This window comes from Hylobates moloch, unplaced genomic scaffold, assembly GCF_009828535.3.
Source record: "Hylobates moloch isolate HMO894 unplaced genomic scaffold, HMol_V3 SCAFFOLD_21, whole genome shotgun sequence".
NCBI lineage: Eukaryota > Metazoa > Chordata > Mammalia > Primates > Hylobatidae > Hylobates > Hylobates moloch.
Genome location: NW_026652296.1, coordinates 32084551 through 32098185, shown reverse-complemented (window position 1 = coordinate 32098185; position 13635 = coordinate 32084551). Strand labels below are relative to the sequence as shown.

Sequence of the window (13635 nt, the reverse complement as noted above, 5' to 3'; positions counted from 1 at the left end):
TAGGGCAAAACTGAAATAAATCAGCCCTGAGAAAGCCCAAAGCTAGCAATGGCAAACTATTTTCCAAAGATGGCCACAATACTATGACTCCCATCTTACATGTGCTTCTAGAATCTTGTCATTGCCTTATCAAGAGATGAGTCTATATTTCTTTCTCTTGAACCTGGGTATCCCTTTGTGATTGCTTCAGTGGAGTGTGGCAGGAGTAAGTAAAGATGCCATGTATATCCACTGCATTCTCTTGGGATGCTTGCTCCTGAAACTCAGCCACCATACTATGAGGAAGCCCAAGCAGCTTGTGGGAAGGAAGTGAGGCCTCTAGTCCATAGCCCTTGTTGAGTTCCCAGCTGACAGCCAGTGCTAGCTGGCCAGTCATGTGAGTGACCATCTTGAAAGTGGACCCTCCAGCCTCTAGCTGAGCTGACCCAGATGATGTTGAGTAGAGAGGAAAAGAACGATTCCTGCTGAGTCCTACCCAAATTGCAGATTCATTAATAAAATATTATTTTTCAGTTTTGGGGGTTGTTTCTTATGTAATAATAGATAGCTAAAACATCAAGCCTTGACAGGATTAAGTGATCTCCTAGTATTCCATTTGCCTTTCAGGAAAAAAACCCATCCCTTTGGGGAAAGATAACATTATTGATACTCTCTATAATTTTTCATCCACATGTCTGAAATCTAGTAAAAATTACATGTCATGATAAAAGTAGGGCTGATGATAAACAAGGAAAACAAACGACAACAAAAATACACCCAGGTTCAGATATTGGAATATCAGACTGGGATTTTAAAAATAATTATAACCACTATGTTCAAGAAAATAGAAAGCTGGAGAATTTCACCAGAGAGTTGGAATTTATAAATAACAGTGGAAAGGAAATACAACCACTTTGGAGAGCAATTCTGTAAGATCTAAAAAGATTGAAGAAACACATGCTGATGACCCACAATTCCGCTTCTAGATGTCTACCTTAGAGCAACTCTCAGAATTGTGCAAGGAGATATATACAAAATGTTGGTTGGAGTGCAGTTTGCAATAGCCGAAAAGTGGAAACAGTCTAACTATTCCTATGCAGAGGAATGGATAAACTGTGGCTTATTCATGAGATGGAACATGGTAGAGCCTTCAAATGTGTGCTCATGTGTCCACATGGATAAATCCAACAAAATGTTGATTGAGGAAAAGCATGTAGTGTGAGTCATTCATGAAAAGGTTTAAAACTCCGGAAACTGTAGCATATACACATGTGATTAAAAAATACAAAATATGCACGGAAATAATTAAATCTAGTCTGAATAATAGTTACCTTTGGGGAGGGAGGAAGAAAGAAGGATTGGGTGGGGCTTGAAGTGCATCTGTAATGTTTTATTTCTATTACGAAGAAAGATAAACCTGAAGTAAATATTGCAAAATGTTAACATCTGTTGAATCTTGTGATAGTGTACATGGTTGTCTGTGCTCATTTGTATGCTGGGAATATTTCATAATTTTTTAAAAAGCATGCCAAAATATGTTTTTTTTAAACAAAGAAAAAATGCTAACATTTTTACTAGCACATTTTTTTTATGGTAGCAATTCCAATCCAAGACTCTGGCTTCCTGCTTTCCTTCCCTAGTTCCTTCCCTGAGCATTTGCTGTTTGCCTGCTATGCTCCAGGCATTAGGCTGGCACTGGGGATAGAGAGATTTTCAGACTTATTCTCTAGTGGTTGTTGGGGGGACAGTGATGAAGGAACCAGCCTGTTCCAGTGCATAAGCTGCTCAATCGAGTAGTGCCATGGGCCCAGCCAGGATCAGGCCGAATCACCGTTCAGCTTCCTGAGAAGCTCAGAGCCCACAGGTCTTTGATATTTCTAGTGAGCATTTTAGTGGGAGTTGTTGCAGATACTGTCAGGGCTCACCCAAATTTTCAGTGTGCTCCAAAAGACTTGCACTTGCTGGTGCCCTCATCCCTGTTACCAGAAGCTTCCCTTCCATCTTGGACCGCTCACTCACACCCCTTGAAGCCATTTTCCCCACGAATGATGCTGGGAGCTGATCTATAAATGCCTCGGATCCTTTGCCTTAGGGAGGGATGAGTCTGAGGCACACTGCCTCCCAGAATTCTCACAGTGGTAACCATGCATTTTCCTTTCCCTTCCTTGTCTCAAGTCCTCGCCCCCTCCCCAATAAAATACTTGCACTTGAATCCTCATCATGGAGTCTGCTTCTGGGGAGTGCAGACTAAGAAGGCAAGATGAAAAGGACCTGCCAAGGAAATCTCAAATTCAAGGAGAGGTTTCCATGGGGTGGAGCCATGGGTCCTGGCTAACTTACAACATCAGCAGGATGGCTGGGATGATCAGGCCTGGATTGGCGAGGAAAGCAAAGATCTTGCCCAGGAAGGCTGGGAAATCATTTTCAATGGTCTCTTGGAGGACATCATACATTCTGTTTTTCCCACTGGAAAAAGGAGAGGACACATTATAACATGCTGCCAAGTGCCTGTGGCATTCACAACTGTGTCCATGCCCCCCAACCCAGGTCCAGGGCTGCTGCTTGCCACTGCTTTCCTGGAAGAACCAGAGCTCTGCTGCAAATGAACTGCAAGTAAAAAATTCCCCTTGAGGGGCTGCCATTCTGGCTAGGGTGACAGCTGGGTCGGCACACAGCTCACCAGCTTTCTATCCTAAGTAACTTACAACCTCTTAGCCTTCACTGGTCTTTTGTGTCTGACACCTTCCTCAGCCAGAAAAAAATGGTTTTTCTCATATATTCTAACTGGAGAAATTGTCTGTGTTTGTAGATACCAGACCAATATGGAGCTTCCTTTGGGCCTGGAAACAGTTCTGCTGATGTGTTGGACAACCTGAGTGTCTCTCAGAAATACCTAGAATTAACCTTCAGATTTTAAGTCTAGGAGATATTGGATCACCTAGGACAGGCTCCTGGACAGTTCACAACTGTAATTTTTATTTTCTTCAAATACCTAAGAACCACTATGCAAATTTACTTCTACAAATGCTGGCCCAGAGACTCCTGGATGCTGCTGGCTCTTGGTTGGTAATTTTGGTGCCAAGAAGTGGAATATGGGGTTTGAAACTCCTGGTTTAAATCCTTGCCACCCCATTTATCACTTGTGAGACACGTGGACAATTATTCTCTCTCTGTCTTTTTTTTTTTTTTTTTTTTTTAGACGGTCTCACTCTGTCACCCAGGCTGGAGTGCAGTGGTGCAATTTCAGCTCACTGCAACCTCCACCCCCAGGTTGAAGCAGTTCTCCTGCCTCAGCCTCTCAAGTAACTGGGATTACAGGTGAGCGCCACCACGCCCACCTAATTTTTTGTATTTTTAGTGGAGATGGTGTTTCACCACGTTGGCCAGGCTGCTCTCGAACTTCTGACCTCAAATGATGCGCCCACCTCAGCCTACCAAAATGCTGGGATTACAGGTATGAACCACTGTGCCCGGCCTGACAATTATTCTCTTTCTGCTTGTATTCATGTCATGCCCTGGTTCTCCCCACGAAAGCTGTGCTGTCTGATGTGGCTATTAAAAATAAAAATTAAGATGAAGTAAAATTTAAAATTCAGTTTCTTAGTTACACATTTCAAGTGCTCAATAGTCATATGATTAGTAGCTGCTATGTTAGAAATGCAGATGTGTAATGTTTTCATCATTATAGTAAGTTCTATTGGATGTTCAATATCTGCAGAAGTTCAATACTTTTGGGCAAGATATTGAAAATTTCTCTGCCCCAGTTTCCTCATCTGTATGATGTAGTATAATAATACTATAGTATAATATGGTATTTTAAGTATAATAATTGTATTTATCTCAGAAGATTGTTTAGAGGATATAGATGAGAATTGATATAAAACATTGAGTATGGTGCTGTTAAGTTATAAGTGCCCTTCAAAATTTTGCAGCTAAACATTTTCTGTGTAGAGTATAGATGAGGAGTTGACCGACAATGGCTCATGGACAAATTCAGCTTGTTACCTGTTTTCTTTTTCTTTTTTTTCTTTTCTTTTCTTTTCTCTCTCTTTTTTTTTTTTTGAGACAGAGTCTCTCTCTGTCGCCCAGGCTGGAGTGCAGTGGTGCAATCTCGGCTCACTGCAACTTCTGCCTCTGGGTTTCAAGCAATTCTCCTGTCTCAGCCTCCAGAGTTTACACACAATGCCTGGTGGATTACAGGCAGGCACCACTACGCCCAGCTAATTTTTGTATTTTTAGTAGAGATGGGATTTCGCCATGTTGGCCAGGCTGGTCTCGAACTCCTGACCTCAGGTGATCCACCTGCTGTGGCCTCCCAAAGTACTGGGATTACAGGTGTGAGCCACTGTGCCTAGCCTGTCACCTGTTTTCATATGGTCTGTGAGCTAAGAATCATTTTTACATTTTTAAGTAGTTGAAAGCTAATCAAAACAGGAATACTATTTTGTGACATGTAAAAATTGAAGTATAAAATTAAAATTTTGGTGTCTGTAAATAAAGTTTTATTGGAACACAGCCATGCTCATTCATCTTTTGTGCTATAATGACAGGGAAGAGCATTTGTGTCAGAGACCATTTGTGGCCATCTCGTTGCTTACGACTGTTGCCCAGCACACCACAAATTGCAATGATGCAGTTATAACATGATGGCATTTCAAGTGCCAGGCACATCACTGTATCACAATGTTTAATTTATTATTATTATTATTTTTTATTTCCAGTGCATACCCACCATGTACAAATGAGAAAAGTTAAGTTTACATGTTAAGCTTTTATGTGACAGTTGAATGTAGATTATTTTGTCATTGAATTAGATGGTGTATCAGATTCCAGTGCCTGCTGTTTGTCATGCTGGTGGCTTAACACAATAAGAATTTAATATCTTAACAGTTCTGGAGGTCAGAAGTCTGAAAGGGTTTCACTGGGTTGAAACTAAGCTGGGGCAGGCATAGGATAACAGTTATAAACATTCCAATACCAAAAAGGAGAAAATGGAAGGAAGAAAGAATCACCAACCTCAAGCAATTTTGAAATCCAATCAGCCAAGCTCCATTAGGGGTTTTATTTTTTTTTTATTTTTTGAGACAGAGTCTTGCTCTGTTGCCCAGTCTGGAGTGCAGTGGCGTGATTTCGGCTCACTGCAACCTCTGCCTCCTGGGTTCAAATGATTCTCCTGCCTCAGCCTTGCAAGTAGCTGGAATTATAGGCACTTGCCACCATGCCTGGCTAGTTTTTGTATTTTTAGTAGAGGTGGGGTTTCTCCATGTTAAAAACCAACAGCATAGAATCTTTAAATTTCTGCCTGCTTCTATGGTTATATCACCTTCTATTTTTCTGTAGTCAAATCTCCTCTGCTTCCTTTTGTTGTTGTTGTTGTTGTTGTTGTTGTTGAGGTGGAGTCTCACCATTTTGCCCAGTCTGGAGTGTAGCGGCATGATCTTGGCTCACTGCAACCTCCACCTCCCGGGTTCAAGCAATTCTCCTGCCTCAGCCTCCCAAGTAGCTGGGATTACAGGCACGCACCACCACACCTGGCTAATTTTTTGTATCTTTAGTAGAGACGGGGTTTCACCATGTTGGCCAGGCTGGTCTCGAACTCCTGACCTCGTGATCTGCCTGCCTCGGCCTCCCAAAATGGTGGGATTACAGGCATGAGCCACTGTGCCCAGCCTCCCTCCTTCTTATAAGAACACTTGTGACTTAGGGCCCACCTGGCTAATCCATGATGATATCCCCATCTCAAGATTCTAGAAACTAGAAAATTAGTTATTTACTCTCAAAAATAAAATGGTGGGACAGGCATAGGATAAAAGTTGTAAACACTCCATTACCAAAAGGCAGAAAACGGAAGGAAGAAAGGAATTACCAGTTCCAAGCAATTTTGAAATCCAATCAGCCAAGCTCCATTAAATTTTAAAGTCCTGAGAATAATCCTCTGGGCTCCAGACTCTGCCCTACTGTGCCCATAGCTTTGCCCTCTGGGTTCACAGTTCTGCCCATGGAAGAATCCTTCCTTCTTCTTGAAGGATAGCACGTTTCAGCTGAGTAAATTTTATCAGTCTGTTTCCTGCCACAGAATTCTGAGAGGCCAATAGTCTGCCTTTATTTTGTCTTTCTTCCGTTTCTTTCAGTCCAAGTTGGTAATGTTTCTGCTGATATAATACTCTCAAAAACCTTGTGAGTTTTTCATGTATGTCATGAGAATTTACTGTTAAACAAGAGAGTCCCACATGATCTTTTCTGGATAATCCTATTTCTATTCCTGACTTCTGATGTGATGGCTGAGGGGATGCATTAGTCACATGATTAGTCAGAGTTTTCTGTGTGAATGATATTCAGATCTTTTGATCCTTCAGAAACACTAGTAAAAAGTTATCCAGACTCACTCTTGGCTTTCTTTTTACAGCACAGTCTCATGACAGTCTAGTTTTAGCATATTTTGCAATCTAGATAAGGCTGAGAATTTCCAGAATCATCGAATCCTGGTACTTTCTTGTTTATCAGTTACTTACTCAACGTACCTCTTTCCTTGCACATTTTCTACAAGCAGCATGAAGAAACCAGGCTGTACCTTCAATACTTTGCTTCGGAATCTCTTCAGCTAAATACCCAAGTTCTGTTCTGTTCTGTTCTTCTCTTCTCTTTTCTTTTCTTTTTCCTTTTTTGAAGCAGAGCCTTGCTATGTTACCCAGGCTGGAGTGCAGTGGTGCAATCATGGCTTATTGCAACTTCCACCTCCTGGGATCAAGCAATCCTCCCACCTCAGCCTCCCAAGTAGCTGGGACTACAGGCACGTACCACCATGCCTGGCTAGCCAAGTTCCTTTCTTATAAGTTCAGCTTTCCATACAACTGTAGGAGATGGTTCTTATCATAGTATAATTGTCCCTGCTGACCTCCTACCTAGTGACAGATGGGAAGCTGAGAAAAGGGATGCTGGCATTTGCACCCAGGGCCCAGCCCTCCAAACCTTGCTTAGGAAGAAGCCAACAGAGGCTTCTTCCATTCGGTTCTCCTTTCAGCCCGGCATCTCAGGCCATCTGCACTTTAGCACATTCCTTTTTTTTTTTTTTTTTTTGAGACGGAGTCTCGCTCTGTCGCCCAGGCTGGAGTGCAGTGACGCAATCTCGGCTCACTGCAAGCTCCGCCTCCCGGGTTCACGCCATTCTCCTGCCTCAGCCTCTCCGAGTAGCTGGGACTACAGGCGCCTGCCACCACGCCCGGCTAATTTTTTTTTTTGTATATTTAGTAGAGACGGGGTTTCACTGTGGTCTCGATCTCCTGACCTCGTGATCTGCCCGCCTCGGCCTCCCAAAGTGCTGAGATTACAAGCGTGAGCCACCGCGCCCGGCCAGCACATTCCTTCTGTTCTAGACTGATCCCCTTCTTCTGTGTGAACACTGTATTCCAGATCACACCCTGCTGGAACACTCCTGCTAACATCCCTGGGCTCCAACAATCACAGGCTTTTATCTAGTTAAGTCCTTTATGAACTGAGAAGGACCAGATCAGCATTTCTCAAAGCATGTTTGTGCAGGACATGAGTGACTTTATTTTACATGCTAATCTGCCTTGTAACTTCTAACTAACCCTGAGTCTGAGAGTGCCTCCCACATGTCTAGCAGATGTATTACTCTTTATGTAGGAACCCTTGTTCACTATAAGTTTCCTCCAAAACAACCCTTGATGCTGCTGCAGAAATCACAGGCTGTGATGTTCAAAGCCACCTACACATTCCTTCCAGAGCATGCATACTTTCCCCAAGATATAAGCCCTGGGCCTGGGGGATTGAGGTGTGGAGATCTACCTGTCTCACGGCTGCTTGTGACCATGCCTCTGTCTGTAAATTACCCCTAATAAATCACCCAAAGCTGACAAACTGCATTTGTCTCCTTCCTCCTTTGGATTCTAGGCTCTTTGGGCATTTAGGGGTTGTTTTGCATATACGACCCTTTTATAGAACAGTGTTTCTCGTCATTGGTAGGCAGGGTTGGGACTAGAGTGAGGCGGGTAAGGCCCTGAGTGCACAATTTAAGGAAGTAATGCCCTCAGGGTTGCTCATGTGCAGTGTAGGGCGTCACTGACCTGCCTCACCCTATTTCCAGCCCTGGATGAGTGATCCATGCAGAAAGGGTTCTGTGGTCAATAAAGATGGAGACACTAGCTTACAAGTGTTACCTTATTGCATGATTCTTCAGAGCCTTTAACAAAGGAGTGTGCATTGAGCATTTCTCAGTGAGATAATGGCAGACAGAAGGGGCAGTATGTCCCAAACTGCTTTAACCACAGAACCTCTCTTTATGGAGCTGGCAGAGGGCTTTGTTTTCAGAAGGTCATGCATTTGGAAAGAGAACAGTAGATGCACATTATCTCTTGATCTACCTCCTTACATAACTATTTGTCCTTTTATACAATATCCAGTCTCCTAACCAGCTTGACTTATATCTTGAACCCCCAGGCCAATGCTCTAGAGAGCAGAGAGCTCAATTGAGGTCTGTCAAGAGTCCACTGCAGCTGCTTCACATTTAAATGGCACATGTAAGTGTATGGTAATTCATCCTCAGAATACCCACCATTACTTATCCTATGGTAAAGTAATCCCAGGTAGTAAGTTATCCATGTGTTAAAAGGGTAGAACTGTGCTGTCGAATATGGTAGCCATTAGCCATGTGTGGTTATTTTGATTGAAATTAAGAATGAAATCCTGTCATTTGCAGCAACATGGATGGAACAGGAAGTCATTATATTAAGTGAAATAAGTCAAGCACAGAAAGACAAATATTGCATTTCCTTACTCACATGTGGGAGCTAAAAAAGTGGATCTCATGGAGGTACAGAGTAGAATGACGTGACCAGAGGTTGGGAAGTATAGAGAGGAGCAGGGATGAAGTATGGTTGTTTAACTGATACAAATATACAGTTAGATAGTGGGAAGAAGTCCCAGTGTTCCATAGCACAGCAGGGAGATGACAGTTAATGATAATTTATTGTATAATTTCAAAGTTCCCAACACAAAGAAAAGATAAATGTTTAGGCCAGGCACGGTGGCTCACGCCTGTAATCCTAACACTTTGGGAGGCAGAGGCAAGTGGATTGTTTGAAGCCAGGAGTTCAAGACCAGCTGGGCAACATGGCAAAACCCCGTCTCTACTAAAAATACAATAATTAATTGGGCATTGTGGTGTGTGCCTGCAGTCCCAGCTACTCGGGAGGCGGAGGCACGAGAATCGCTTGAACCTGGGAGGCAGAGGTTGCAGTAAGCTGAGATGGCACCACTGCACTCCAGCCTGGGCAACAGAGTGAGACTCTGTCTAAAAAAAATAAAAAATAAAAAATAAATGTTTGATGTGATGGATATCCCAGTTGCCCTGATTTGATCATTATACCTTGCATACATGTATCCAAATATCACATGTACCCCCAAATATGTACAAGTATCAGTTAAAAATTAATAAATAAATGAGAAAAATACATGAGAAATGAATTTTCTCAGTTCCTCATTTCAAGCACTCAACGGCCACAGGTGGCTGGTGGCTACTGAAATGAACAGCACAGACACAGAACAACAGAACATTTCCATCCTGGCAGAAAACCCTCTTAAATGGCATCAGTGATTCACTCAAAGTTCCATGGCCTTTTATAGGCTGGCATGAAACCAGAACTGGAATTCTGGGCCAAGGCCCTCTGAGCAGACTGCCTCGGGAGGGGAGGTGCTCCCGTGCAACTGAGACTCTGCACCTGAATGGCCCGCAGTCAAAGGAGGGTGGGAGGCACATGATGGTGTAGGCCACCGGCAAGAGGCTGAGGAAGAGCACCAGCAGCAGGAGGCCCATGTAGAAGTTGTTGGATCGGGAGGCTTTGAACACGCGTTCATGGGGTACGTTGCTGCTCATCACTGCCCAGCACTGGAAGTACATGGAGGTCAGCAGGCGCAGCACATTAATGCCCACCAGGCCTGGAGCATAGAAGGAGCCCATCCTGGAATGGCAGAAACCAAACACCTGGTTGGCTGGACAGCAGGGAAGATGAGGGAAGGGTGATAGAAGGAAATGGGACGGATGGGTTAGGGGCATGAGGCCGAGCTGCTTTCCAGGCAAGTTCCCAGGTAAGGGGCCTCCCATTTAACCAGAATATTGATCATCAAGCCAGAACCGTGTAGTCCTCAAGAGAGTGATGCACTCCGAGCATTCCTGGCTTAAGCTCTGGCCAAGATTTTACCACTGACTCGCTCCCAGGCATCTAGCAAATTTTACGGTCTCCTGCCTGTTTCTCCTCAGTTTCCATAAAACAGCATTGCTGCTTAGAAGAGTATCTGAAGTCCTTCAATTAAGAGAATTGGACAGTGGCTTGCAGCGAGCCCTTGCCACCTTGAAAGTCTTTGGCTGAAGTTATGTACCTCCTTGAACTCCCTTTTCAGAAGAGGGTGTTCCATAGTTCATTTACCTTCCACCTTTTCTTTCTTCTTTTCTCCCTTCTTCCTTCTTTATTTTCCTTTCCTCCTCTTTTCATCTTCTCTTCTTTACTCCTTCCTTTCCCCTTTTGTTTGTCTTTCTTCCTTCTTCCCTTTTTCTTCCCTTTTCTCCTTCTCTCCTGCCTTCCTTCCTTGTCCTTTTCTCCCCCACCACCCCCTCTCCCTTTCTCTCTACTTCTATGGTAGCACATGAGTGGGCCAGAAACTGTCTTGCTTCTCATCTAGTCCTGCTCTTGATTTTTCATGTGAAAGAAGGGAGTTCAGAGAGTCAAGATGACTTATCCAGCCTCTTCCAACTAGTTAAGTTGCAAAGTCTGGGATTCCAGTTTTTTGACTCCTTGGATGAGGCGATCACCAGATGAAATGGATAACTCACCAGATCATTCCTTGGTTGAAGATCAAACCCAGCACATTTCCACTAATATCAAACTCAGCATATGAAGGCTAGAGAGGGAGGGAGGGAGAGAGAGAGAAAAAAAAACAAAAACAAAAACAAGCATGTTTGGTGAATTCAGCCAAACCCTACTACCAACCAACTGGCCAAGCCAAGGCCGTTCCATCCCAAAGAGCCTGCTCTGGTAACTAGAGAAGAACCTTAGATTTAGCGTTCTATTTCTTTAATATGTTTTCAACTTTTAAACAAAAAAATTTGACATTCTCAAAGCTGAAACTTTAAAAATGCCTAGTTCAGTAAACAAAAAAGTGAGAGTTTCTATCTTTCAGGACTTGCAGGCTGACAGTGTGTTCTTGGGAAGACCCTTGCCTCTAAGAGAACATTTTATCAACGTTTTAATCAGAAACATACCTGGAAATTATAATCAAGGAGAAATCTAATAAATAATGAAATGCAAATAATTAAATGAGGAGTCAAAAGAAAAGAAAGCTTAAAAACAAACAAAAACCAAATCATCCTTCTAACTCTTCTTTCTCCTTCTCTTCTTCCTCCAATCTGAGAGCACTTCATGGAAAGGAAAGCACCCAGCTTGGTTCATATTTTCAGCCTAACTGATTTTCAGTTTTCATGATTTGTCCAATATTTGAAAGAACATAAAATCGGTGAGCACTGAGGATATGGGGGTCCTAATGAAGCATGCTAAAGCCCACATCCCAATTTGTCTTCCAGAAATGGAGATAAAGGGAAGGGAAATGAGAAGACAAGAAGGAGAGATGAGAAGTTAGGAAAGAGACAAAGGAAGGGCCAGCATGCATGGATGGAAGGAGGAAACATGCATACATTAAATCCATGGGGTGAAGTCTTGGATATTTATTTATTGAGATGGAGTCTTGCTCTGTCGCCCAGGCTGGAGTGCAGTGGCACAATCTCGGCTCACTGCAACCTCTGCCTCCTGGTTCAAGTGATTCTCCTGCCTCAGCCTCCCAAGTAGCTGGGATTACAGGTGCGCAACACCATGCCCAGCTAATTCTTGTATTTTTAGTAGAGATGGGGTTTCACCATGCTGGCCAGGATGGTCTTGAATTCCTGACCTCAGGTGATCCGCCCACCTCAGCCTCCCAAAGTGCCAGGACTACAATGTGAGCCACTGCACCCGCACCCAAAATTTAAATTTTAATATTTTAAAATGTTAAAAAAAACACATATCTACTGGGTTTCATGTCCTACTTAGACAAATCTTCCTCACTCCAAGATTCTAAGTTTGTGCATGCTTTCTTTTAGAAATGTATATTTTCATTTTTTTGATGTTTAAGACTTGGATGCACCTAAAATTAATCTAGATGAAATGAATGAGGGATATAGTCCCCCATATTTTTATATAATTTATATATATTTTAATGTAATCCTTTCCCCCCAGTGTGTTTGAAAGTCTCCCTTTATCATAAACTAAAGGCCCATATAGATAGTATCTATTTCTGGACTTTCTATTCTGTTCCATTTACATGTTGGTCCATTTTCTAGTACCAGTTTTAGTTATTATAGCTTTATCATATGTTTTAGTATTATGGTAAGTCTAGTTCCTTTTATTCTTCTTTTTATTTTTTCTTTCTTTATTTTTTGAGACAGGGCCTCACTCTGTTGCCCAGGCTGGAATGCAGTGGTGTGACCAAGGGATCAAGGGATCCTCCTGCCTTAGCCTCCTGAATAGCTGGGATTACAGGCATGCACCACCACACCCAGCTAATTTTTTATTTTTTGTAGAGATGGGGTCTTGCCCAGGCTGATCTTGAACTCCTGGACTCAAGCAATTCTCCTAATTTGGCCTCCCAAAGTGCTAGGATTACAGGTGTGAGCCACCATACCTGGCCTTATTCTTCTTTTTAAATATTTTTTCTGGATATTCTCACATGCTTATTTTTCAAATGAACTTTGGTATTATTTGGAAATCGTGGTGATCTTACAAACAAATTTAAGAACAATGACCTCTTAGTAATATTGTGTCTTTCTATCAAAGACGTCATCCTCTTTGACCACAAAGTTCTTTCATCTTTGTTCTCAGACAAGATTATGAAGCTTTCCTGGCTGCCGAGGAGCTCAGTAGACTTGTTTAAAACTGAGACTGGTGACTGAAAGAAAAAAAAATGTGACAGAAACCTGTACTGGGGCCCTTACCTGGGCCAGGCCAGGATGAGGGATACATAGGTCAACATCCTACAGAGCCTCTCACCAGGAGCTCAGGTAAGAGGTAGGTACCTTACATGCACACCAGTGACTGCAGGCTGGGCCAGTGAGGTGTTGTGGAAGAGACATGTACAGCACAGGTGCCTGAGCCAGAGGTTCTGCCAGAGCAAAGAAGGCCACTACAGAGAGGAAATGACACACATTTACCAGGTAGGTGGGGAAGAGGGCTATAAGGGAATACACGTCAAAGGAGGTTTCTCAAAGCATCATCCAGAAGACAGGACCAATGGTTATTGTATTCTTGGTGTGTTCCAGGACTTCCTGAAATATTCGCCTCCACTGTCAGATTTTAGCCCCCATAGTGAGAGTTGAGGCTGCTCAGGTGCAGTTCCCTATCAACCATCGGCTCAGTACTGGAGTGTGTGGTCCACTTTCCCCTAGGCCGAATGCCTCCATTTCCTAGAATAGAAGGTCACATTTTTCATTACATTGGGAAAAAGCGGCTTCCCCTATGAAAGCAAATAGGACCCTTAAAGGAAATACAAATTAAACACTTTACTACTCCACAGAGCAGAGACTGTCATTAAGCCTCCAAAGAAATGAAATGCCCA

At 43.0% G+C, this 13635-nt stretch overlaps 1 protein-coding gene across 1 annotated transcript in view; it reads right to left on the bottom strand.

Annotated features, from left to right (window-relative positions):
* Nucleotides 1-13635, bottom strand: part of TMC2 (transmembrane channel like 2) — a 110041-nt gene that overhangs the window by 15440 nt on the left and 80966 nt on the right. Inside the window, exons 15-17 of the mRNA XM_032142766.2 lie at nucleotides 10826-10893; nucleotides 9717-9956; nucleotides 2320-2445 (exon numbers count right to left, since the gene is read on the bottom strand). Coding sequence (XP_031998657.1) covers nucleotides 2320-2445; nucleotides 9717-9956; nucleotides 10826-10893 — 434 coding nt within the window. The remainder of the gene's footprint in view (nucleotides 1-2319; nucleotides 2446-9716; nucleotides 9957-10825; nucleotides 10894-13635) is intronic.